Source organism: Rattus norvegicus, chromosome 2 (assembly GCF_021556685.1).
Source record: "Rattus norvegicus strain SHRSP/BbbUtx chromosome 2, alternate assembly SHRSP_T2T, whole genome shotgun sequence".
Taxonomy (NCBI): Eukaryota; Metazoa; Chordata; class Mammalia; order Rodentia; family Muridae; genus Rattus; species Rattus norvegicus.
In genome coordinates this window covers 187,942,889-187,970,831 of record NC_141535.1, presented here as the reverse complement: position 1 = coordinate 187,970,831, position 27,943 = coordinate 187,942,889, and the positions used below count along the sequence as shown (strand labels likewise).

At 45.4% G+C, this 27,943-nt stretch overlaps 1 protein-coding gene across 2 annotated transcripts; it reads right to left on the bottom strand.

The window, feature by feature from the left end:
• Nucleotides 1-66: 66 nt before the first annotated feature.
• Hmgcs2 (3-hydroxy-3-methylglutaryl-CoA synthase 2) lies at nt 67-26,753 on the bottom strand. Of its 2 annotated transcripts, none has more exon segments than NM_173094.2 (10): nt 67-480; nt 2,108-2,222; nt 3,370-3,495; nt 4,365-4,471; nt 6,908-7,078; nt 8,591-8,756; nt 9,008-9,172; nt 9,889-10,014; nt 13,984-14,438; nt 26,601-26,735. In NM_173094.2, coding segments are annotated over 9 exon segments (1,527 nt in total). In that variant the 5' UTR covers nt 26,705-26,735; the 3' UTR covers nt 67-480; nt 2,108-2,115.
• Nucleotides 26,754-27,943: the final 1,190 nt, after the last annotated feature.

Genomic DNA, 27,943 nt, shown 5'->3' with positions numbered 1-27,943 from the left:
GGAGAATTAAGGGGTGAGGTGAGGGCCCGGCCCTCTGAGTAGGTCTTGCCTTCTAGAAAATACAAGTCATTCCTTCTCTCCTTTTAATCGCCATATTAAAAGTTTAGATACAAAATTTTAGAAATTCTCGGGAAACTTTAAGAAACGAGCATGAACTATGATAGCCCACAGTCTGATAATAAGCTGCAACAAACGGGCGGCTGCCAGGCTGTGGGGAAGGTCTGTATCCCTGCAGGTCAGCGGCTCCCCTTTCTTTCTCCCTCTCCACAGGGGGGCTCTGGTCCACAGCAGAACCTGTGGTGCTCACTGCTTCAGGGAGGGTCACCCAGGATCCACAGAGGGAGGCCCTTCACCGCAGAGCAGATCCTATGGGGTCGCTGTGTCTATTCACCGTTCACTGCTGTGGGTGGAATTTTAAGTGGAAGCCGTTTGGGTAACGGCTCTGCTCACATTCTTTCCCCGGGGAATGGTTGTATGGATCTGTAGAGAGGAGAAACAGATTTCAATCATCCCTTGCCCTGGGCTCCCCAGCCCCCAGGTCTTACTCCTTGCCAGAGACATAGCTATGCTTAACAGCCCCCCAGTTCTATGAGACTTTGGTACCCTCACTGCCTTCCTGGCTCTGAATTTCCATGCCAGGGGAGCCAATCACCCAGTGTTAAAGGAGCCAAGATGGGCAGGACCCTGTCCCAGGCTCTGCTGGTGCTCAGAGAGCAGGCGGGCTGGCTGAAGCAGTAGCTCCATAGACTACTGTATTATCAGCCTTAGCACTGCTTGTCACCTTCAGCCTTGGTGCTCTAGGTTCAGTGAGAACAGCTCAGAGCCCTGTTCCCTGTTCGTGGCATGATGCTGTCGGGATCTCAGGAAAGACAGGGCTGGAACTGGAAATCTGTCTTTCAAACATCTATTTTCTCTCTTGTCTGTTTTTTCGTTTGCTTTGCTTTTGTCTCTGTACTCCGGGCTAGTCTAGAACTCACTATATAACCCAGGCTGGCCTCAAATGTGATTCTCCTGCCTCAGCTTTCTAAGTATTGTGTACACAGGTGTGAGCCATCACCCAACCTATCATCTCTCTGCATCCTGTGACTCAATGGACTTAAAGTCCCCTTCTTTGCCCCTAACCTACCCCTAAGAACCATATTTCCAGCAAGTCTCCTCTGACCCGGACCTTCCCGCCCTCGTACCACATCCTTGGCTCTGCCTCATCCCTAACATCTTGTCTCCAGCACTTGAGCAGACTCACAAAGAGGCCCAGGTGGCTGAGGCTGTCCCATTGGTCGGGGACAGTGGTTAGTGAGTGCCCTGGCTATTCTGCCTGTGCCTGTCCTTGGTGGACATCTTTCCTTCCTGTCTGTGCCCTGCCACAGCTATACCTTTTTGTCCTTCCTCATTCACTGACTACAAAAGCATGGGGACTCTGTGGGCTTTGGGGACTGAAATTGCTCCCTGCACTTCTGGTGTGCTTATCTACGGGACAGACGTGCCACAGCAGACACCCACACTCAGAAACTACAGGCTCACACTCGTCAGCCCTTGATTTTCCTTAAAGACGTGTCGTAAGGAATCCTTCCATGTCTCCTCCCTCCAAACCCTCTTCTTCTCTCCCTACCCTCATCCTGACTAATTTCCCAAGCTTAACTGCCTCTCCCCGAGGGGAATTTTGTGACATGAGAATTGTCACCTGGCCACTGCCCACCCTACAGCTCCCTCCAGCGCAGGCACTCAAACCACCCAGCGCCTTAGGAACTGCCTTCCAGCTCCCGAATACAGGGCACTCCAGCTACCGATCTTTGTCACCAAGCTCATTGTGTTTGGATCAATGTGCCACAGTTTCTGCCGCTCCGCTTCCTCCTGTGGGTTCAGCTTTAGCGTCCCTCAAGCTTCCAGGAGACTCAATACACGAAGAAGTCTAACTCTTACAGTCCAGATCTCTAAGACAGAAAAGCCCTCCCATTCCTGTTCTGGAGCTCATAGTTTGTAACTCCCCCATGAGCATGTTCTAAGCTATGGTCTCATCTGACATGACTACAGACTCAGAACCACATCTGCCCCGCCCCCAGAGGAAGACCCCAGGCCTTTGTACCCTAACCCAACCCTGTAAACTCACTGGCCTCCTTAGACGGGACGCCGGGCATATTTTCTGCGGTGCATCTCATCCACTCGTTCAAGGTACCAAGTGCCTGGGAAGAGGTTGCTTGTGTCACCAGGGGGAGAGAAGTTCACTGTGGGACAAAGGAAGAGAAGCAGGGGTTACTAAGGGTGGCATGGGTGTGCACTGAAGAACTCGGTAATAAGAATGCCTACAGACTCAAGAGGAGGACTCCTGCTGCCCTGCCTGGTGTAGGTTGATGTCGTTATGCAGGTAAAGACAGACACAGGATAAAATGAGGTCTGTCACTGGACGAGAAGGAAGGGAGGCGGGAACAGGGGTTTTAGAAGGAGAGGGAGAAAGGCAGACATAAATGAGGGAGAGGCCATGTATCTCTACATAGATACAGGTTGTTATGAATATTTCTTAAGGGATGGATTTCTATAGGTCAATTTATCTTATCTAGGTGGGCGGTTTATATCTTTATCAATTGGTTGTGAGTTTATTGTGTGGATGTATTGTGGATTGAAAATTTAACATATAAATCTGATTGTTGAGTTAGTTTATTGAGTTTTGATTTCACCGGGCAGTTGGGAGTTTATACTTTAACGCCAGGGGGTGGGTGTTGGGAGTGTTGGCAGAGTCTGTGTCAGGGAGCTGCGATAGGCCACTCCATGCTGGACTTCTAGAGCCCTGATTTTACCGGGTAGCTGGAACCAGAGAGTTCACAGCTAGCAGAGAGCCACCATGAGAGATACTAATCAGAGATAAATTATGGTTATTCCATATGGCTCACCAGTGCCGGAACTGACTCTAGAAACCAATGTGGCAAAGTGCTATGTGGGAACGGCCCTCGGACCACCTGGGTCAGAGAGTACTTGGGGGCAGCATGGAGTCGCTAAGATAAAGATACCTGGCAATGCCACATGGCCCTACAGGTGCCGTGCCGGTGCTAGCACAGGTTAAAAGGGCCACCAGATTTAATATTTACCACAACAGCCTGGGGCTGTAAATCACCTGTAATACACTGTATAGAAGAAGGACCATCTTGGGTCTGGTACTTAGGCCTGCCTAGCTGTTAGAACTTGTACTATATGAGGGACTGTGGAGATGGCTCAGTTGGTCAAGCTCTTGTCTCATAAGCACTTCTCTCAATCATCTCGTAAAAATTGTGACCTTGGCCCATTATAGTCTCAATATCTGATGAATCCCTGGCTCCAAGGTACAGGCATGGAATCCAAGGTAAATTGCTTTCTTCTTTCTTCTTGTCCCCTTCTTACCCTTGTGGTAAAATTGCTCTCTCTGATTCATTATTTCTGTGAATTCCTCAGGGGACATGCGTCTCCGGGAGTCTAGACGTTTGGGCAGATCTGACACACTAGACACCAGCTTCTCCAGAGGGGAACCTGGGAAGCAAAAGCAAGAGTGTTAAGCCTTCCTGCGGTCATTATCACTGGTGCTAATAGGCAGTCAGGGTCTGGAGGCTGACCCCACACAGTACTTCGATACGTAGTCTTGGTCACAGTAGTCATTACACAGTCAACAGATACTGGATATCTCAGATGCACCCACTTCTCTCTAGGTAGCTGAACCAAACTATTACCTCTTGCCTTGTCTAACTGATTTCCTTGCATCTACCTCTGCTACAGCTGGGGATGTACTCACATGCATGACCTTAGGCAGTGCCACTTGGGTTCCCACTTTTCCTCACCCTTCCCTATGACCAGTAGATCCTGAGAGGAGGAAGTGGGAGGCAGGAAGGCAGTGGGTAACTTCAGGCCACAGGTGTTTTAAGAGACAGGCAATTTAAACCTTTGAGGAGTGTGTAGAGGTTTGGGGAGGGGACAAAAAGGGGTATAACAGTGGCCAGGGCTAAGGCACTAGGGATGCCTTATTTGCCTGAAGAGGAATTCCAGGTGCTTGCTGGACATAACCTTATAAGGAAAAGGGAAGTTTAACCCAGCTGATCTCCTCTGGTGGGGCACTGGGGACTATATGCTTTGGGACATGCAGGAGCATGCAGGCCCAGGAGAGGGAAGGAGTAGTCCCTTATGCTCTTGAAACAAGATTTCTGGGGTTGGATTTGATCCCACGCCTGCTTGGGACCAGCTTCTCCTGGTTCCACAGTACAGGCCCCATAATGCAGGAGTTTTCTTTGCTCTTAATCACTACCTAGCTCTGTCAAGACAGCTACCTCAGCCGAGATGAAGCCCAAGGTGGCTTCTTTAGCTTAATGCCCCTTGTTCAGGAGTAGCTGATATGAGATGACACTCACCTGGGGAAGCGTCCTTGGACACTCGAAATGAGAAGAAACTTGCTGCTAAGCCTGAGCCGTAGGAGAAGGCTCCAATCCTGGAGCCGGCCAATTCTTGGGCAGAGTGGCTGCCGGTGAGGGAAAAAGCCACATCAGCATCACATTCTGTATTTCCGATAAATCTCCTATGTGTTAGTCTAATCTCACCCCTTCCCACCTTATGTAACTAGAAATGTGCCTCATGCACTCTTCACTTTGATAGAATTCAAAGATAGGTGGAATCCAGACAAGGGACCAGAAGTAAGAAGTTTTGCCAAAAGGAGACCAAACGCAGCCCAAAACATGAAGGCAGAACTGTGAGGGAAGATGCTTTCAGGTGTAGTCAGGAGGCGAAGCCAGCGGACTCACCCTCAGGGCTCCCAAGTTAGCCACAGTGGTTCAGCTTTTGTGTGTGCGCATGTGTGTGAATGAGTGTGCGCATGTGCATGTGTATGTGATGTACCCAGGTAGCTCGGGATGGCCTTGAATTCTGCTGTCCCTCTACCTCAGCCACCACAGTTCTGGGATTGCAGGCATTTGCCTGACATCTGTACCTATGACACAAGTTTCCGAGCATCCCCCACCAGTAATTTGATCAAGTCCACCTATAAGTGTCTTTTCTATATAATATTAGTATTTCCTTATAAACACCACAACATGGGAAAATCAGTAACCATTAATAGAGAGCAGCTGAGCATGTTCTGAGCACTATAATTTGTAAGGCAATTTTCATGAAAACATTCCATAGCCAATTATTCTCTGTATTCTGACCAGTGGTTAATCACTGCTTTGATCACTATCCACTTGGGGGGAAAGCTTCTCTGATCAGGGGTGAGCTGTACTAACCTATGAGTATAAAGATGTTTATATGTTTGGAGAGCAGTTTGATGCTGTGTCTGTTTAGCAAGGTGACAGTAGTTTCTCCTCTAGGGCCCATGACCTACCCATGTGTCCTTGGGCGGGTTTACAATGCCAGGCATTAGTTCCCTTCTACAGATCTGGCCTTAATCCAATTAGAAAGATGTGGTCACTCCAATATCATTTGTGTCACTATTGCACAGATGAGACTACATCTATGTCACACACCCCCACCCAAGGTTCAGGGAACATCACAGACGAGAGGGAAGAGTGATTGTGAGACAGAAACCAGGTGGACAGAAAACAGTGTCTCCTGGACAGGGCAGGGTCTTTGCACTCATGAACTCCCAGCAGCATGGTTCCCCGCATAAGGTCAAGCCAATCAACCTTCCTGCATGGGTAGAGAAAAAGCTTCTGATGACTCACCCTTAAGTGGAAGCTGTTTGTAGTTGATGGCTAAAGAGGGAAGGGAGTCAACTGACTACTTCTTCAGGGGTATGGCCCCTGGTAGGATGCTCTGCTCCAGTGGATGTCCCTATACTCTTGTGCCATAGGAAGTACTAATTGAACTCATGGGCTATTTAAAAAAGAAGAAGAGGTAGCTAAATGGTGGTCCAGGAGGCGCTGCAATGGGTGATAGAGGGTAGACATACTTTATACTACATGAAATTACCAAGTTTAAAAAAAACTGTAGAAAAGCAGATATTGTTGTAGTGACATTTTTGGCATTTTTATTTCTTAAACTATCACAGGAATATAAGAATATGTTTTCATTTTAATCCCAGGTGTGGGACATGGGGCTGCTTCAGACTGTCCGCAGCAGCTGACTGTAATTTGCTCTAGCAAGTGCGTGATTTTGCCAGTGGCAAACATTTTCTGTGACTGTGTAACATTTGCAATTCTGGGGACTTTTCAGAGGGTATTGAATGCAAAGGCCACAAAAGGCAGAGTGAGCTGTTGGTTGTTGGTGAGTTGCTGTTGGTCCTAGTTTGTTAAGTAGACATGCACAAAGAAGAAACAAGATGTTAGATATCCTGACAGCAGAGATCAAACTTGCCCTGAAAACTCTGTGTTCCTAATCAGCAGGGAGTAGTCTACTAATGACATCACCCACTTTCCTTTCTATCCGTTTTCCTCTCCTGTCTAGTGTTAAAGGACTGAAAGCGTGAAAAAAAGATAGGTAGAAGAAAGAAGAAACCACAAATTAGTAAAAGATGGGTTACACATTGTTATATAAATATTTTAAAGACAAGGAAAGTAAGGATCATACAGGTTTGGGACGTATTTTTCAAGATACGTGGTGAATAGGTTGAACCCCATTATAGGATCAAAAGCCAGCCCATAAAATCCCTCACACTGTATTAAATATAGAGATGTTAAATAGACAAGATAAAAATATGCCCACAAGTTCTGTTTTCTCTCTGTCTGGGTGGATCTTGCACTTTTCCCAACATATATACTCACACTGGAGAAGCTTGACCCAGCTAGCAAACCTGTCCCCAACCACCTCTGAAACAAGTTGTAATATTCATATGAATCCTTTCTTCCTTTACTGTAAAAGTCTACCTCTCAACAAACCGAAGGTTTAGATGATAACAGGAGCCAAACATGGTTGGCCCTGTCAGCTCATGATGGGGAACAGCAGGTAGGCCAAGGGCAGTACTCACTGGGAGAGAAGTGAGGCCAGGCACCCGTAGAGGGACGAGGTGTACATGTTCCCATTGTTTGTGGAGAGGTAAAGGGAGGCCTTGGTTTTCTTGTTGAACATGTCCAGGGAGGCCTTCAGCAGAGCCTTGTCAACATCCTTGTTGGTGTAGGTTTCTTCCAGCTTTAGACCCCTGTGAGGCAGAGCAAGGTGTTCACATGAGAGTTGACAAGAGAAGGCTGGGGATGAGGCAGGAGAGTGCTTCTGGAGAGAACATTCTGCAGTGTGGTTTTAAAAATTACAATACTCAAACACTTGAAGAGCTCAAAGTGACAGTCCTGTCATTCTGAGAAAGTGTTTACACACACTCCTGTTGTGGCATCTAGCTACATTTCGCAGTCCATTGGAAAACTGAAAATCAAATCACGGTGGAACCATGGTTCTGCTGCAGGGAACGTCATTTGTGTGCTTTGTGAACGGCTTTCCTTGTGGGAAGCCCCAAAGGAGAACCCCCTTTACACCTAGCAAGGACCTGCATGACAGAATCTGCAGCCATGGCTGTTTTCCTGGGACTGGCCATGGGAAGATCTCTTTCCTCTAGGACAATCCTAAGTGTGCTCTTGGCAGCCTTCTCTTTCACTTTGTCTGTAATGTATATGGCAATGGCATAATAAAAATCTCTTTATGATCCCCAGGTGGATTTACTGAGAATACATGATGAAATTGAGATGATATCTGAAGCAATTAAAAACCCAGAAAACAAGTTTTAAGAAGAACAAAATAGATATTATACAGTTTCTGGAGGCACCTAATTAGTCTCAGAAAAGCACATAGCTCACTCTGACTCAGAAAGCAGCTCTTGCAAGACTAGATTAGGGATGTTAAGGAATTCACCTAAACTTGAACTTATGAAGACGTAAGTTCAGAATCCAAGGAACTCAACCGTCTAGGTACCAGCCCTTGAGAGAATAAAAGAGGTCGGCCAAGAGTCAGCCAGCTCTCATGCCAACAGATTAAATCTCCTCATCTTAGCTATGGCTGTACAGGACAGAAACATGGACAGAATAGATTCAGATAAAAAATGTAAAATCTGGTGTGATGGCTACCAGCTAGGTGTGTGAGGTCCAGCATGCAAACCCCAGTGGTCACAGAGATGTGTTTAATTATGAGTCATAAGATTAAATATCTGCCTAGGGAAAATGAAGTGTATGAGAAAGAACCTTATGGAAAACATTCAGGGAATTACTGTCCACCTTCATGGAACACGTGTGAGGAAATAAAACTGAACTTGTTTGCTTTATGACCTTGAAATGAAATACAGAGAGGTTTAAGCTGTTCAGACCATCTGCTTAACAGCAAACTGGAAATCATTTTCTTCATTTACGCCACCGCCACGTTTATGTCCCCAGGACCCTTGAACCCGCTGGAGCAGGACCCCAGCAAAATCGTATCGCACACCCTGCATACTGTTTGTTCTTCCTTTTTACCTTCCTTTCCTCACCTAGTACCCAGAGAGCCCCATGCAGGTCTGGCCGTCCCATCTCATCCCATCCCTCTGTTGAAAGAATGGCTTAGCATCCTTTCTGCTGTGTCGGGGATTAGCCATCTGCTTCTAGCAGGGAAGTCTACATCCAAGGTGTGAGGCAGCCCTCCCCTGGCCCACCCTCCACCAACCTAAGCCCCCTTCCTCTTAAAGAAGACCCACTTGAAGGCCTCTAGACCCTTGTATAAGTTGTTCTGCTTGTCACTGCTAGATGACAGGAAGTCATTGAACATCAGCCGAGCTAGGGATTTCTGGACCATCTTGCAAAAGGGTGTGTGGAAGATCATATATTGCACGTCATCGAGGGTGAAAGGCTGGTTGTTTCCAGCTAGAAAAGAAGAGACAATGTGACACCTGAGGTCCACCCTCCCAGACTCAAGGCTGCCAAGGGGCTGGCTTCCCAGAGAGATAGTTCCTGCCTCCAGCACACACACACCCAGGGCTCCCTCATTCATCCCATTATACATTCTCTCATTCATTGCTTAGGCATTACTAAGCGTTCCCTACAGGGAGAGGGAAAGGAAGACTCCTGCCCATGTGAACAGAGCCCCACTTCCTGCCCTCCCGGCCCCAGCAGACCTTGCTTCCACTGATTCTGGATTTTCCTGCGGTAAGCTGCATAGCATCGGTCCAAGGCCCGCAGGTAGCACTGGATAGACAGCTTCCCATCCACCAGTGGATACTCTGAGGCCAAGTTTGGTTTGTAGAAGTCATAGGCGTTCTCCATGTGGGTTCCCCTCAGCCCTGGAAAGACACACAGAAGGCTCCAGACACTGTGTCACTTAGGCTGCCTCGGGCAGAATGGAGGGGAGATTCCTGGTTCTGCTCTGTCACCTACGCCCAAGTCTGAGCCTTTTCAGTACCCTCCCCTAGTCAAAAGGAGTCGAGGAATATTAGTTATTTATTTAATTTTATTAGTGGTGTTAATATTTTTCTACTATTGTTTTGTTTTTCATTTTTGTTACACAGAGACAGGGTCTCTCTGTGTAGCCCTGGCTGTCCTGGAACTTACCCTGTAGACCAGTCTGGCCTCAAACTCACAGAGATCCACCTGCCTCTGCCTCCCAAGTACCATCACCACTGGCCCCAGAGTATTGGTTTTACAGAAGTGAGATGTATATTTCTCTCTCCACACCTTTGTGGGCTTCTCACAATCTAGACTAGAATTCTCCAAGCTTCACTTTATGTCCGGGTTTCTTCTTTCACAGTTAGCTCAGCCCGGACTCCCTAGGGTTTCTAACCTGCATTTGCCACACCTATTCCATGCACCATTATCCCAGTGCATGATCAAACCACCAGTCCTGGCTTCTCTCTTCCCCCTGGGCAGCTACTCCCTAGCCAGACTTTCAGAGGCAAGCACCACCATCCCCCAGCCCCGAGTAGTGCGCATGACAGTTTGGGAGCAGAATCTATGACATGACTGCAGAGCACACAGCCTCTTGGGAATGTTTATTACAAACCTTGTTCCAGGACTAGCGGGGCCTTGGGCCCAATCAGCATTGCCACAGCCCCGGCACCACCTGTGGGGCGGGCGTTACCACTTGGGTAGACTGCGATATCACCACAGACCACCAGGGCATAGCGACCTGCCAAGACAGACAAGACAATTAGTCATGACCTCACTGCCAAACCCAGAGTGAGGGCCTACTGTGTGCTGAGCACAGTTTTACATACCGGAACTAGATGGAACAAGACTGAAAAATAAGATAAAATAAAAAAAAATTACACATAAACTCTAGTGAAACCCATGATCCATTTGTATTTGAAATATAAATTCAATGCTAGGAGTTCCCACAGTCTAGCTATTCACTCAGAATCATGTGAATAAATTACATTGATTTTTTTCATGTGTTTTTTATCAGCGCATGTGTGTTTGCATATACACAAGACTGTGCAACACATGTGGGAGTCAGGTGTCTACCACATGGGTTCTGGTGATGGAGCTGAGATCATCAGGCTTGGTGGCAAGCACCTTTACCCACTAAGCCATATTGCCGACCCCCAGGATTACTTATCTTTTCAAAACTTTCTTTGTTTCTGATTTTAGGATTTACATTTTACTTTTTATACTCATTTATTTTAGTCTGTATGTATAAGTGTGTTGACTGCATGCATGTATCGGCACCATGTATGTACCTGGTCCCCACAAAGATCATTAGAAGGGGTTCAATCCTCTGGAACTGGGGTTATGGGCAGTTGAGAGCCGCCATGTGGGCACTGGGAACTGAACCAGGGTCCTCTGCAAGAACAAGTGCTCTTAACTGCTAAGTCATTCTCCAGGCCTGTTTTAGTGTTTTTGAGACAGAGTCTCATTACATAACCCAGATTGGCTTCTAACTCAAAATCCTCCTTCATCCGCAAGTGACACGATAGCAGGTTTGTACCGCCAGGGCTGGCCTAAACTCCCTTTCTAAAGTCACTTAAAACTTTGTTAGCTGGTACTTGTGGAAATGATTTAAGTTTGCACCAACCAATCTACAGCACCTATATCTTCAAATATCTTCTAAAGAAGGACAATGCATCGGGAAATAAATTGACATTTAAACACAAACTAAATACTCATTATCCTCAAGTAATCCCTCACTGTGCCAGAGAGGTAGGCAGCTGTGCCAACATGTGTGGCTGAAGATGCTGCCTCTGAGCAGCTTACCTAGAACATTCACCTACTGCAGTGGTTCTCAGCCGAGGGTTGCAACCCCTTTGGGGATCAAACGACTGGTGGTTGCAAAACAGATATCCTGCACAGCATATATTTACATTATGCTCGTAACAGTAGCAAAATTACATGTATGACGTGGCAACAAGAACAACTTTATGGTGGGGGTCACCACATCATGGGGCACCATATTAAAGTGTTGCAGCACCAGGAAGTTTGGACACCACCGATCTATTGGATACGGACTTTAAATTTAAACCCTATTCTGACCAAATCCTAACCACAGGACCCTATAGCAGATATTGGTGAGATCCTCTCCTCTGTGTTTTGGCAAATGAACCAAGTCCTTGAGCTTGTGAGGTAAGCACTCTCCCACGGAGCTACACTCCTAGTGATCCCCCTCCTTACATTGTTATTTTCAAAATAAAGTATTTCAAAGATCTATTTTTCTTCATGTATGAATGTCTTGTGCAAATCAAGAGCATAGCTTGTTAGAGTCAGTTCTCTCCTTCCACCCCAGAAGTTCTGGGGTCCTAACTCAGGCTTGGCAGCATGTACCTTTACTGTATGAGTTGACCTGCCAGCCCCTTCATTTTTTTTATTGTTTAGTCTCTTGCTTTTGTGCCAGTGTGCAAGTGCACTCGCGTCTCCGTGCGTGTGTGTATGTGTGTGTGTGCACACACATGTGTATGCATTGATGTGTGTACACATGTTTGAATGTGTGGAAGTGCATGTATGTGTACTGGTGTTCACATTCTGCCTCCATGTGGAGGCTTACGATTGCTTGATGCTGGCCTCCTCCTAGATTACTGTCTACCTTACATAGTAAGGCAAGGTCTCTCACTGACCCTGAAGCTTACCATCTTTGTTAGATGAGTTAATCAGCTGTCCCAAAGGATCCTGGTCTCCATTTCCCAAGCACTGGGATTACAGGTGGGTCTCCATACCCACCCAGCTTCAGCTTGGATTCTGGGATCCCCGAGTCCCCAAGCTTGCTCTGCAAGGACTTTAACCACTGAGCCATCTCTGCAGCCCTGGTCTCCTTACTTAAAGCAAAGAATATTAGACTATATATCCCCTAAGATCCATGGCCAACACTAGAACCTTAAAATTAATTTTGTAATTGGTATCCACTGTGGTTTTTAAGGCTATTTTGGCCTAGTTTCAAGCTCAGTAAATACAGAGACAGTCAAGGTCTGAAAGTAAACAAGAACTCAGGCTCCAGGAGATTAATGTGGCACGTTAATGAGAATGTCCCCCAGAGGCTCATGTATTTGAATGCTTACTCACCTGAGGGAGGCAGTAGTTGAAAGGATTAGGAGATGTGGTCATGTTGAAGGAAGTGTGTCACTGGTCTGGGATTTGAGACTTCAAAAGTCCAAGCCAGCCCCAGTATGGCTCTCTTCCTACTGCCTATGGATCTGGATGTAGAACCCTCAGCTCCTTCTCCAGCACCATAACTACCTGCATGGCACCATGCTTCTTGCTATGCTGATACTGGACTAAACCTCTGAAGCTGTAAGCCATCCCCTACTGAATGCTTTCCTTTGTAAGAGTTGCCGAGATCTCTTGGTGCGCTCTTCACAGCAATAGAACAATGGCTAAGCCAGGTGCATTACCGAGTGAGATTAGGTATCTAATGCTCACACCTTTCTCTTGGACTTTGCCTTCTCTCAGAACAGGAGGTATCCCTCCAGGGCAGCTCTGGGGAAGGATGTAAGGACGATACAAAGCAATGTTAATATGTTAAAGTCGACGTCTCAGTAACAGGTACTGTAGAAGAAGATAATCAGTTCATGGTGCCCTCCTGTGCTTCTCTCAGCCCACTTTGACCAGTGTCCACCCCTTACCACAGAAACTTGTCAACATACGTCTCGATCTCAGAGACCCAGAAGGTGATTTTGATGGTTTGCATATGCTTGGCCCAGGAAGTGGCATTATTAGAAGGTGTGGCCTTGTGGGAGGAAGTGTGTCACTGTGGGGGTGGGCTTGGAGACCCTCCTGCTAGCTGCCTGAGGATGCTCAGTCTGTTCCTGGCTTCCTTCAGGTGAAGATGTAGAACTCAGCTCCTCCTGCACCATGTCTGTCTGGATGCTGCGATGCTGCCATGCTCTGGCCTTGATGATAATGGACTGAACCTCTGAACCTACAAGCCAGCCCCAATTAAATGTTGTCCTTTATAAAACTCATGTTGGTCATGGTGTCTGTTCACAGCAGTAAGACACTAACTAAGACAGTGATTAAGAGAACTAAGTACAGAGAGACATGTTGGATTTTGTTTGGAGATTTACCTCTACACTCACCATGGTATTTACTCTTGTCACCTTGATGGGATGTATTACCACCATGGAAACAAACATAGCATGTCATGGGGGAGTTTCTTGTTTAGGCTAACTAAAGTAGAAGAGACAGTCTAAAAGTGTATGACATCATCCCCTAGGCTGGGGTTCTAGACTACTTCCTGACTGGGGATGCCCTGTGACTAGATGTCTCTAGCTCCTGCAGTCATGATGAACTGTGCACCTTCAAACCGTGAGCCAACAAGAACCCTTCCTTCCTTCCTTAAGTTGGTCTTGCCAGTGGTTTTGTCACAGCTGCAAGATGAGTAACTAAAGCAGCAAGACATTGTCTATTTCACCTCCTCATCTACAGTCAGACACAGAACTCACGCCACAGGATATTGTCCAGAATAAATGAACAGCCACATGAACATGCTACCCGAGTGGCTGCATAAAGCTGTGACTATCTTCATGGCTACTATCACTGTTTTTATTGGGTTATAGGAGCAACTGTATGAATAAATTGCCTTTCTCTTCCCAGCATAAATTGCTGAGAAGCAAAGCACAGTCTTCAGCTTCTACCCTAAGAATCACACTTCTGTAATGTCCTGGAAACATACCATCCCAGTAGCTGGACTCCATCCAGTTGGCAGCGTTGAAGAGGGAGGCAGTGCCACCATAGCAGGCGTTGGTGGTATCTATGCCCTCGATGTCAGTGTTGCCTGAATCCTGGAAGAGCTCCATGAGCACTGTCTTGACAGCCTTGGACTTGTCAATGATGGTTTCCGTGCCCACTTCCAGGCGGCCTACGGCATCCCATGGCAGCTTTGTGCGTTCCATCAGCCTCTGCACCACTGTGAGGCACAGGGAGTTGATGTCCTCCTGGACCGAACAGAAGCCCATACGGGTCTGGCCCAAGCCCACTGTGTACTTCCCTGCTTCCACATTGTTGAACTTCTCCAGGTCAGTTTGGTCCACATATTGGGCTGGAAAGTAGACCTCCAGGGCAAGGATGCCCACATCTTTTGGCCATGTATCAGTTTTGGCCAGGGGAGCAGGAGGGATTGTAGAAAACCTGTGGTTAAAATAACAGCTGTAAACCTACTAATGGCCTTTTGACAGTTACCTCAAAAACAAATCAAAACAAAATAATAATAATGTGGCAATTACGTTTATGTTTTAGTATGCTGTAAAGGTATGTAATCAAGTGAGGAAAAATTTAGTACTTATAGCTGTTGAATTGACCTTTTTATCCCTTTTACCCATCATAAAGTGTACCTTTCCTAACAACATAGCTATACACATATTGTATAGTACACTCTTTGCATGGTAGTCTGACTAGACTTTCAAGTGTAATATTAGTGTTGATTGTCAATTTGCTAGGGTCTGGAATCACCTGGGAGACAAGCCCCTGCGCACATGTATGAGGGATCTTTGAGATTAGGTTAGCTTCTGGGCATGCTGGCCTAGCAAGGATTATCTTGAAAGGTTTAATTGAGATACAGAGGACTATCCTGGAGGGGTGGTGTACTTTTCCTTGGGCTTGGGCTTGGGCTTGCACTGTATAAAGAGTAAGAAGCTAGCTGACCATGACTATTCATTGTCCTCTGACTCCTGACCGCCTCAAGCTCCTGTCACCCTGACCTCCCCACCACGGTAAACTGAACTCTAGAACTGTGAACTAAAATGAATACTTCTTGTCTATATTGCTTCTGTTATGGTATTTTTGTTTACCTATGTGTCTTTTATTGTTGTTTTTTATTTGTTTTTTAGTTAGGATCTCTTATTTTACTCTGGTAGCTTTGAATTCTGAGTTCTCCTAACTTCTCTCCTGAGTATTGGGATTGCAGGGGTGGTGGACCAGAATAAGAATGGCCACCATAGACTCATATATTTAAATACTTGGTTGCGAGGAGTGGCACTGCTTGTGAGGGGTTAGAAGGTGTGGCTTTGTTGAAGTAGGTGTGACCTTGTTGAAGGAAGTATGCCACTGGGGGTGGTCTTTGGGATTTCAAAAGCCCAAGGCAGTCCCAGTCTCTCTTTTCCTGATGCCTGCAGATCCAGGTGTAAAACTCTCAGCTACGTCTCTAGCATTGTGTTTGCCTATGTGCTGCCACGATCACCACCATGATGATGGACTAAAGCTCCAAAACTGTAATCCAGTCCAAATTAAAGCTTTGTCTTTTAAGAGTCTGTCATGGTGCCTCTTCCCAGCAATAGAACACTGAGACAGCAGGTGTGGACTATCACATCTGGCAACATTTATCATTTATAAGTTTTATATATTAAAGTCTTTGAAAAAAACTTAAAAGCCTGACAATAGTGGTATTTTAATTAGAGTATTTAGTCTGTTTATATTTATTGTAATTACTGGTAGAGTTGCGATGAAATCCATCATTTATTTTTTTACTTGTTTATATGGTCTCTCATATGTTATTTCCTCTTTCCTGAATTCTTTTCAATTAAATAAATATTATATATATATGTATATTTCTTCTCTGCTTTTTATTGATGGCCCTAGAAGTTACAATAGAAATAGTTTATCATAAACTAAATAAATTAATATTTCTACTGAGAAGGTGATGTCAGAAGATAGCCGATGAGCAGTGTCTGGTTTTCTTTCCTCTGTAACAGGGAAAACAATAGCTATTTCACCAGCATGTTTGCATGGAGTAAAGTGGGATGTGGAAAAAATATTGAAGAATGGAAACATGTAATGACTTTAGAAAGAAGGGACTAGCATCTATCCTCCTGCCATCCTATTTCTCAAGACCATCTGAACCAAGAGGAGTTTGCTCAGCAGGCAAAAGGTAACCAGTAGTCCTCTCTTATACCATGCTGCTTGCTGATGGAGTGTCTACAGCCTTCATAGCTCCTGAGTTTGGGTAACTACCTATTTACTACACCACCAGATTGCCCTAAAGAGGAGCTTAGTCCATGCTGTGCCTTTCTCACTCTACTCTGCTTCATAGGGCCATTTCGAGACTCTGCCCATCTTAAGGTCTATGAAGCAAGAAACCAGGTAACTGCTTCTATCGGCTTAGCCAATCCACTTCTGTGGCATATATAGATGTCTCTGCTTGCATTCTTACACCTCTAGAAAGCATCTGGGTTATGTTGAACAATTTGATCTGAAGAAGACCCATTTTCTACATCCCAAGAAACATGAAAAGCAGATAATAAGCAGCCATACCTGCATAGCTTGCCCACTAAGGCTTCTATCCTGAGTAGCTTAGCCCACAGAAGCCATCTCTGAAACTCTAAGTGGCCCTGGACATCCTTCTGCAGCCTCCAGAATTAGTTGATATGCTTACCTCAGAAAGTCACTCAACCAAGTCTCTGAGAGGCAGAGTAACGGCTTCTTCTTGAGCCTACAGTGTCATCCATGACCTTCCCTCTATTGTAGGTACCACATCTATGCTTGCCTACACTCAGCCCCCATGCAAGCTTCAGATATAGACAGCATCATCTCTACTGAGGAGCCATGCATACCTTGGCCCATGGGTGACCTTGTTCCCATATTATCTATAGAAACTGATAAGTACATTCATCCTCAAACCACTGTACCCATAATGCTAGCAATTTTGCCTTGCCTAAGAGAGATACATGAAAAGCCATGTATAATCCTGCAACTCCTATATTCTAAGCCACTAAGACATCACCAACACTGATGAGAGCTAGAGAACTACAGAAAGACTACACACTAGAACACCAACCCAATGCAGTCTATCCAATCAATAGTGTGTGACAGATCATGTTGTGAAAGGCTTTAACTATTAAAAGAAAAGTCTATTAAACTGGAAGAGAGAAAGTGACCCCCTCCAAATGCACACATGTCAATGTAGGGTCATTAAATACATGAAAAACATGCTAATATGGCATCTCTAAAGAAACGCTCTAGCAACAGACCCACCCCACCCCAAACACATACACCAAAGGAAAGGAAATCAGTGAATAGCCTGAAAAAGAATTCAAAATAATTATTTTAAAGAAGTGTTTGAAATTATAAAAAAAATTGCAAGCAGACAGTTCAATGAAATGAGGAAATAACATATGATGTGAATGAGAAATTGAGCAGAGAAGAGATCCTAAAAGAAATAAGCAAAATTTTTGAAGTTAAAGGACATAATACATGTCATAAAAATAGCTGTGAGTAGGCAAAAATATAGCGTCTGGGCATAAAGAAGACATGCTTTTTCAAAATAACCCAATGTAAAAAAGTTAAAACAAAAAAATGGAAGTGCATGAAGAAAATCTATGAGACTTACTCAGAAGCACAATTGAGTTAAGGTGTCACACTATGTGTATTTCAGGAGAACAGATGAGAAAAGCATAGAAAACATAGTCAAAAACTTTAAAATTCTTGTGACAGATATCTATGCCCAAGAACCTCAACAAATTCTATATCCAACCAAGAAAGAGTCTCTTGACATACTACAGCCTGTTAAAAGTACAAGACAGGCCTGGTGAGATGGCTCAGAAAGTAGGCATACATGCTTTCAACCCATTGGCATGAATTCAATAACTAAGATCTACATACTGAAAAAAAAAACAACTCCTACACACTGTTCTCTGACCTCTGCCCACACACTGTGGCACAGACACATATGTAAATATGCACATATATATGCACACAATAAATAAATAAATAAATAAATAAATAAATAAATAAATAAACAAACAAATAAACAAATAAATAATAAATGAAAAAGTTCAAGCTAGAAATTAATTCCAAAAAAAAAAAAACCAACAAAAGAAATATATCAAGTTGGGGTTGGGGAGTTAGCTCAGTGGTAGAGCGCTTGCCTAGCAAGCGCAAGGCCCTGGGTTCGGTCCCCAGCTCCGAAAAAAAAGAAAAGAAAAAAAAAGAAATATATCAAGTTATAGATAAGGAACTTTTCATTAGACCAATGGTAGAGTTCCCAGCAGAAATCATATAGGACAGTAGAGAACAGGGCGATATAGTATACGTTCTGAAAGAAAAAAATTGCCAACCGAAAATATTATACCCAGCAAAGCTACCTTCTGAGATGACAAACCAATAATGTCTTTCCAAAATAAGAAAAAGCAAGGAATTTATCATCAACAAATTACATCTGGAAAATGTGTATAGGAATTCTACAGTGAGGTGACAGAAGATAACTACATTATAAAAACATCTGGAAATGTAGAACTTAGTAGACCTCTAGCAGATGTCCAGAAGAGGAGAAAGAGAAACCTATCGGAATAGAAAACCACCAAATCACAGCAATGAACAAAAAGAAGAAGGAGCACAGGTCATATAAATGACCAGCAAAGCATGTAATAGAAAGAAAGTCAACTTCAACCTCTCAGTTAAAAGGTACAGATTAGCTGAATGCACTAAAACCAAGTCCTGGTGATACACTTTCTACAATAAACTCACTTCACCACTGAAGACACACATACACCAACAGTGATGGAAAAAGATACAGAAGTAGAGCCCCAAAGCAAGCAGGAGCATCTGTACTACTATAAATAAAATCTGTAGAAAGAGATGTAGAAAGTTGTCCAATGCTAGATGGATCAATTCAACAAGAGGAAATAATTACAATTACATATGTACACTCAGTATAGGAGCATGAACTATGTGAAGAAAGACCACAGATATGCTGGAAAAATGGATTCTAATACAGTAATAGCTGGGGACTTCACCACCGTCGCTTCCATCCACAGACAGATCGTTGAGACAAAGTCAACAAGTGAACAGTACAGTTCATCTGCACTATAGGCCGAGCGAGTTGAACAGAGGTTGTCAGCACGTTCCCACCTAACAGCTACTTTTTCTGGACAACCACCTTAATGTCAATGAAATGGTTACATACAAGACCTATGAGCTATAGCAAAAACGACACTTAGAAGGGAGCTTACGGCAACATGCCTACATCCAACAGCTTGTGAGTCAACAACTTAATGATGCAACTCAAGGACCTGGGAAAGAACCAAGTCAAAGGTGCAGAGGGAAGGAAAGAACAGGCAGCAGAGCAGAAATAAACAGAGTAGAGAATGAAACAATGAAAGGAACAATGAAACAAGTAATATTTGAAACGGAAAAGCAAGTTGATAGGCCTTTAGCTTAATTAATCAAGAAACATCCTGGTATGTGGGATAAAGGAGCAGCACTGGGGCTGGCTGCCCACTAGTCTAGCCAATCAGAAAGCTCCATGTTCAATGAAAGCTTCTGTCTCAACACAGAGGGTGAGAGAGATGGAGGAAGACACGCACACACACGCACACACACACAGACACACACACATGCACACACACAAACAGACATATACACACAGACACACACGCACACACACACACGCACACACACACACAGACACACACACACACATACACACACAGACAAACACACACATGTACACACACACAGACATACACACACAGACATACACACACATGCACACACACAGACATACACACACACACATGCACACACACACGCACACACACAGACACACACACAGACATACACACACAGACATACACACACATGCACACACACACAGACATACACACACACGCACACACACATGCACACACACAGACATACACACACATGCACACACAGACATACACGCACACATGCACACACACGCACACACACCACACACACACACACACATGCGCACAGACATACATACACACACACACGCACAAAGACATACACACACAGACAAACACACACATGCACACACACACAGACATACACACGCACACACACACATGCACACAAACAGACATACACACACAGACACACACACACCACACACACACGCACACACACACAGACACACACACAGACACACACAGACAAACACACACATGCACACACACACAGACATACACACACACACGCACACAGACATACACACACAGACATACACACACATGCACACACACAAACAGACACACACACAGACATACACACACATGCACACACACAGACATACACACACACGCACACACACATGCACACACACAGACACACACACAGACATACACACACAGACACACACACATACACGCACACACAGACACACACAGAGACATACACACACAAACACACACACACACACCACACACACACACGCACGCACACACACAGAGCAACACAGCAGGACACAGAACTCAGAATTAAACTCGCACTATCATAGTCAGTCAACTTACTTGTAAATCCTTATGAGCTGACTTATACATTGCAAAGGGATCGAGAATACCCTTTGAAGAAACGAACTTTTGCAAAGAGTGGTGCTGAGAACTAGGTATTCACATACAGTAGAATCTGGACTCCCTCTTTTAATCTACAAAAATCAAGGCAAAATAGTGAAGTACTCAAATGCAGGGTTTATAATCATGACTCTACTAGAAGATAAATATGCAGGACACATGTTGATTTTGGCAGAGATTCATCTTATTTTGATTTGATTGAGATGTGATTTTACTATGTAGCCTGCATCGGAATTCACTTGGAGCTTAGGTCAACCTGGAGTTCATGATCCTCCACGTTGGATTCCCTTCTTTTATATTAACTTCTGTTTATTTATTTGTTTACATATCCCCTTATATGCGTGAATATGTAAACATATATGATGTGAATGCAACAGCATGCGTGTGAACATCAAAGGTTAACTGTGGGTGTCTGTCCTCTTTCCAAAATATGAGTACTGGGAATTGAACTCAGGCCATGAGACTTAGCGGCAAGCGCCTTTACCCACTGACCCATATCACTAGCCCTTCAAACACTTTTTAGGAACCCCCAAAACAAAGATTATTTAAAACTAAAAATGCTTCTGAACAGCAACGGGAATGATGCAAGAATAAAGTGGCAACCTCCAGTGAGAGAAAATATTCCCAGTCTGTTCACTTGAAGGACACAACTCTCAGAATATATCAGGGACTGAAACAACTTAGCAACAAAAGTCCAAATATTTCTGCTTTAAAATAGGCCAATGCCTGAATCAGCATTTTTTTTCAGGAGAGGACAAACAAATTAAGAACACTGAAAGACACACATCAGTGGGGAGATGCAGAGCAGAGGTACGAGAAGCGGCTTCACGGGCTGGGGATTTAGCTCAGTGGTAGAGCGCTTGCCTAGCAAACGCAAGGCCCTGGGTTCGGTTCCCAGCTCCGAAAAAAAGAAAAAAAAAAAAAAAAAAGAGAAGCGGCTTCACCACAGTAAGGATGGGTTTATGAGTACATAAATGCCAAATGCAGGGAGGCTGCAAAGAAAGGAAGCTAAAGGCTGGAGAGAGGCTCAGTGGGAAAGGCACTTTTACTCTGATGACCTGCGTTCTTGCTGCCAACCCTGATAACCCATGTCGATCTCAGTAACACACATGGTAGAAGGAAAACCTTTCACATAGAGATGATGGGGATGAGAATCGATACAGGCACATGGAAACAGTACAGCAATACCAGCAAAATCCAGAGCAGAACTACCATATGATTCATGAATCCCAGTGCTGGGTACACACCCAAAGGAACTAACCTGATCAGACATCTTGTACTTACTGTGGCATTCTTTACAATAACCGTGACAGAGAATCCTTTGTGCTCACTGGCCGACCAGTGTGTAGACAAACTGTGACATATGTGCCCGATGGGACATTATTTAGCCATGAAGATTACATTTTATCATTGTAGCAACATGGATAAGACATATGCTAGAGCACAGGAAGACACAGACTGCACGTTCTTGCTCACGGGTGGTAGCTAAGATCTTAAAGCAGTAGACGATAGTGATATAAGAGCCTTGAAAGGGAGTAAGGGGAAAGATGGAGAGAGGATGTGTGTGGGAGGAGAGAGGATGTGTGTAGGAATACAACTGCAGGGGAGAAGTAAGGTTTGGTTTGGCTTGGTTTCCATCACACTATGGATGAACGTAGGACACAAACTGAGGACATTTGAGGCAACCACACTGACCCACATCCACAACCAGGAAAAGTAGCTTTCAATGCCTTGTGACACAGCAGGACCATTATGATCGACAACAATTAATTGAGTATTTTAAAGTAGCAAACGGGGATGGTTTTGAATGCCCCCTCCCCTCCACAGAGATGGTAAAGGTCTGTAAGGGTAAATAAGCCAGTTGCCCTGATCTGGTCATTGCATGACGTAAATGTGCTTTTAAATGTCACACCCTCGCTATAACAGTTACTGTGTCTGTCCCTTCAAAATAGAACACTCCCTGCAGAATGGAGCAAGCCCCTTCTGCGGGCTAGCTCTGCTACCTGCTCCATCCCTTTGTTAGTCTCTGAATTCTTTCTTTCTACAAGCCCTCAGAACATTTAGAAACCTCGACTCATTTTACAGTGGACTTCTAATTATCTTCCCCTCTCCCTTCTTGATACTAAACAAGAACAAACCGATCTTTCCCCCACTTATTGCTGTATTTGTCTTGTTTCGAGACAAAGGCTCACTGTGTTAGCCTAAGTTGGCCTTGAACTCTCAATCTTCTGAGATTGCAAACGTGCACCCAACATGCCCAGGTTCTTTTTCTCCTTTGGAAGGAGGTTTTCCCCTGTCTTCCGTCTGCCTGCTTTCTTCTGATTTGAGACTCTCAATATTCATCGGACACTCCTCACGCAAGGTGGCCTCACCATAGAATAGAGCGACAAGCCTTTTATAGCTCCTTAGGCAGTGGAGCAGGCCAACCTGTAGGAGCACAAAGGACAGAAAGTGCTGTTCTCAATGCAGAAAATGGCGGTCAGTAGAGGAGAGAAAAGAGAATTTCTCTCTTTCCACCTTCTTTCACTTCAGACTCTCAGCTCCTCTGGTGAAGGTCTGCACTTTCACCTCCTAGCTGCAAGTCCCTCTCCTAGAGGTGCCCATGGGCAGGCATCTGAATCTTTCCTCACGATAAACACTGGTGGAGAGATGACTCAGGAACTCCCCAGCAGTTGTTGTTTTAGAAATACTCCATCTAGTTGGTGCCTTGGACTCCTGGCTTTCCAAGCCCTCTCTGTAGCACAGAGGCTGTGGCTTGTATTGAGTGCTTCTCCTGATTTGTATCTCTAGGGCCCCCAGTTCTCTCACCAGGAAAGTCACTTTTAAGGAGCCCTGGGAGACAAGAGTGAATCCTATTATCCCAGATACCAAAGCAGAACGATTTGGGCTCATTGTCTCTATGAGAGAGGGCAGGAATTTATTTATTTGGTGCCTTCCAAATAAGTGGAGTTTGTCCTTTCAAATATTTATGGGGGAGAGTCCCTGGGACCAAGGGCTAATGGTTAGCTCATGTTGGAGGTGCCAGCGTGGCAACTTCCCTTGCAGGTTCATTTTCCTGCCTCTTCTGGACTGACTCCTCCCTGTCTTCCCATACAGAATGGCAAGATTCAGGGAGAAAGTTCGAGAGCCTGTAACTCTCCTTATTGTCTTGGTAGAGATTTTCTGGGTGTGGGTTTCAGAGCCTTAAAGACAAGTACCTTAAAGACAAAGGCTTCCAGAAGCACTCAGGCTTGGATGGTGCTTGGGCACTTGTTGAGAGTGCCTTTCTCATCCTGTGCTCCCTCTAAGCGGTGACCACTGCATTTGATTTAAACCCTGCTCTTGCTGTGAAGCTCAAGAATCTGCACCATGGCCTTAATCACTTCATATCATCCTGCCTGCTTCCCTGTGGGTTCAAGGCTAACAGCCCCGTGCTGGGCAGCAAGCAGAGAAGGGTGTTGTTGTGTGAAGGAGTTTCAAAGAAAAGAAGGCAAGGCTGTCAACATCCTTAGTGGGTGAGGAAAGAAATGAGCACACACATACCCCAACTACAAAGACTGGTGAGGGAGGAGGTTATACCATGAAAGAGAGACAGGCAAAATCATTGAGTTCAAAGGAAGCAGACAATCTCTGGGATGGATGGATAAGGAGGGCCTCATGGGAGAGGCTGAATTTAAGGTCAGACTTCTTTATTTGTTTTCATTTTTAAAAAAAAAATGTTGTTGAGAGGCACATGTGCCATAGCAACTAGAAGACAAATTTCTCTCCTTCTACCGTGTACACTCTGGGTGTTGAACTTAAGTCCTCAGGCTTGGCAGCAAGCACCTTTACCCAATGAGCCATCTCGCCAGCCCCTGAGGTCAAATTTTTTTTAAAGATTTACTTATTTATTATATATAAGTACCCTGTAGCTGTCTTCAGACACACCAGAAGAGGGCATCGGATCCCATTACAGATGGCTGAGAGCCACCATGTGGTTGTTGCAATTTGAACTCAGGACCTTTGGAAGAGCAGTCAGTGCTCTTAACCACTGAGCCATCTCACCCCACCCCCACCCCCACCCCCAGATCAATCTTGACTGACAGATGAGTAGTTTTCTGTTGCTGAAGGACTGGAGGGGGGTGAAGGGGCCGTGGCCATGGTGGGGATGCATGAGCAAGGTAGGGAACCTTCACTGAGGAGAGTGTGCAGGGAGCAGGGAGATTTAAGGTGAGAAACACTGAGTCCTGGATACTTAATATCAGGGCAGGGAAGCAGATGGTGAGTCTGGGGTGGACTGAAAGCAGATGTGGATTGCATTACAGAGGTAGAACCCTAAAGCAACAGTTCTCAACCTGTGGGTCTTGATGTCTTTGAGGGTTGTATATCAGATATTCACGTTATAGTTCATAACAGTAAAAAAAAAAACTGCAGTTACCAAGTAGCAATGAAGTTATGGTTGGGGGTCAGCACACCATGAGGAACTGCATTGAGGGTCTCATCATCGGGAAGGTTGAGAACCACTGCTTGAGAACACAGGTGACCTATAAGGAACTTTAGTAGTTCAGGCAGCGAGCACTGGGGTTAACCCTGAGGGCACCAGACAGGAAATGTGAGCAAGAATTCAAGAGCATGAACCAAAGAAGTCCGAGTTGTGAGGATGGAGGCTTGCCTCTTGGGCAGTGGCCTACTGTTGCATCGGAAGGTTTGGGCCAGGCGTGGTGGTACATACCTCTACTAGGATTATTCCCAGAGTTCTGGAGGCAGAGGCTGGTGGATCTTTATGAGTTCAAGGCCAACCTGGTCAACATCATGAGTTCTAGATCAGCCAAGACATAAAGGAACTGTCTCAAAAGGGGGGGGGTACTGGGGACTGGTCACCCTTGTCCAGCCATGAAATAAGTAAACCATGTCCACAGCTTCCTCATAAATAGAGAGGAAGCAAGCTAGAATCGAAGCCTGAACCTTCAAATGAAATTCAGTGGTTTTGTAAAGGGTGGGAAAGAGGAGATGGCGGTGGAGCTATGAAGAAAATCAGGAGGTTAAAGGGCACTGCCCCTTCCCCCCCACACACACACACCTATACCCAGGCTTCCAGGAGAGCAGGCAAGGGAGGAAACAATAGCAAAGTGTTTTCCTAAAAATTCAGTATTCGTGGGTATAAGTGGAAAGGAAGCCTCAGGACTCTGAGCTCATTGGACAGAGAGCAAAAGAGAAAAAATAATACCCAGGAAGCTGGGAGCCTGAAGCTTGAAGCCCAGATGTGTCCCATCAACTCTGGGCGACCACAGTCACTTGGACCAGACTGAAGGGTGTTTACAGAGAAAGAAGGCATGCGTGTTTTTCTTTCACAAGTACATGTATCCACTCCTGCACACACACACACACACACACACACACACACACACACACACACAGAGTGAGAAGCATACACACAATTTTTATATTTCATCTCAGAAAACCGAAACACAGAGAAACACAGCTTCTTCTCTTTGGTCCATTCTAGATCATGCCACAGCGAACTAAACCAGGCAGTTAAACTACAGCTGCAGCTGCAGGATCCTGAGGTCTGCTGCAGACTGTAGCTGGCCGAGGAAAGGATGCTGCTTTGCCTAAGCCAGGTGCACCAGAGGCTTAAATGGTTCTCAACCTGTGTGTCCTGCCCCCTTTGGGTCAATTTGTAACAATTAAAATACATCTTGCACATCAGATATTTACACTATGATTTATAACAGTACAAAACTAATATGAAGCAGCAATGAAAATAATATTATGGCTGGGGTCACCACAGCTTGAAGGACTGTATTAAAGGGTTGCAGCGATAGGAAGGTTGAGAACCTGTGGCTTAGACACTTCCAGCTCAACAGATGACAGGCACTGTCTAGAAACGAGGCTCACTTGTTTGTAAGTGAACACAAGCCCTGCCAGGTTTTGACTAAGTTTCTAGTGAGTTCTCCAGCAGGTCCACTGACTGCTTTTTACTGGTTCTCAGGGTGCTTGTCCCAGAGTGATCTATGCAACTCACCTCTGCTGGGCTGCGGGGAGCAGGTGAGCGGGTGAGAGCGAAGATTCCTGCATCACTCTCTTCACTTGCAGGACCCGCCTTGCTGGAGCCAAAAGCCGCTGCATCTCTAAGGTATCAACAGAAAGCCAGCAGTCCACAGCCCCCGGGAGAGATGCCCAGCGACTGTGGGTTGGGCTTTATAAGACTCCAGCCTCTGCAAGCCCCGCCTCCACTTAGCGAGGCCTCTGCCTGCCTCAGAAAAACTGGGCCAAAGGTCTCAGAACAAGTCAAAGGAAAACATCATGTCTAACATGTACATAGCTGCTCTGTTCCTGGCTGGTATCTAGCTGGCTGGCTCTGAGACTTCCTTGTTAGCCTTATTTTTGGCTAGCCATGCAAGCTTGCATGCTCCTTCTGACACACCCAACAATCAACAATCCCCCAACTGGTCTTCCCAGGCCCCGACTCCCCTGCCCAGTGGCTGTTCCTAACTTCTAAGCACTTGTACTGCCTGGTGGTGTTCTTACCATTTTTATAACAAGCAGCTTTCAAAACCAAAAAGTGACCACCCTCTCCCCCTGCCCTCCCACCTCACCTGCAATCCCCGTTCTTCCTATGTAGCCCAGGTTGGCCAGTGTCCCTTCCTCGGCCTTCGTGAGCACTGCGATTACTGGTATAATCTTTTAATGCCAGCATTTCAAGCAGTTGAGAGTAGGTGTTGACGCACATCTGAGGGGCTGGCTGGCTTTGGTCTGTAGAGCTGGCTGCTTTCTTCTTATCTTTATTGTCGGTCATTAGGCTTACACACAACTTCCAAGGGGGACACAGCTGACACTGTATACGCAGGAGCTTAGAGAAGACAGGGAGGACAGAGTAACTTGTCCATGTCTGCAAAGAGCTGTGTCTACAAAGAAAGCTGCAGAGTGGGGATCCTTCTGGGTCTTTTGACTCCTGACTCCGGACTGCGCATGCAAGTGTGAGCCTATGTGTATGCATCTGTGGCTGCCAGGGGCTGGTGTCAATGCCATCCTCTATCACTCTCAACCTTAGTTTTCGAGTTGGTGTGGATCTCTCCCTCTGAACCCGGAGCTTGACTATTGGGCTGGCCAAAGGGCTCCTAAGGTCTGTCTGTCTCTGCGGCTCCAGAGCTGGGGTACAGGTTGTGCTTTCACACGGGTGTGGGGTTCCAAACTCAGGTGCCGTGATTTCACTGTATCCACTGAGTGACCCGTCCAGCTCCTCTGCTGCTTCCTAAGACAAAAGTTCCCACCATCCGACATTCCAGGCGAGGAGGGCCTCGCACTCCTCACGTGGCAAGCTTCTATGTCTCACGACGATCGATGGGGCATTCACTCAGCAGTTGA

Excerpts from the sequence above, each read along its gene's own strand:
- Hmgcs2 (XM_087616044.1), bottom strand. The coding sequence starts at position 26,704 with ATGCAGCGGCTTTTGGCTCCAGCAAGGCGGGTCCTGCAAGTGAAGAGA. Across the intron at positions 9,173-9,888 it reads CCCGCTAGTCCTGGAACAAG|GGCTGAGGGGAACCCACATG; the intron begins GTTTGTAATAAA and ends GTGTCTTTCCAG. Across the intron at positions 8,757-9,007 it reads CCAGAATCAGTGGAAGCAAG|CTGGAAACAACCAGCCTTTC; the intron begins GTCTGCTGGGGC and ends CTTCTTTTCTAG.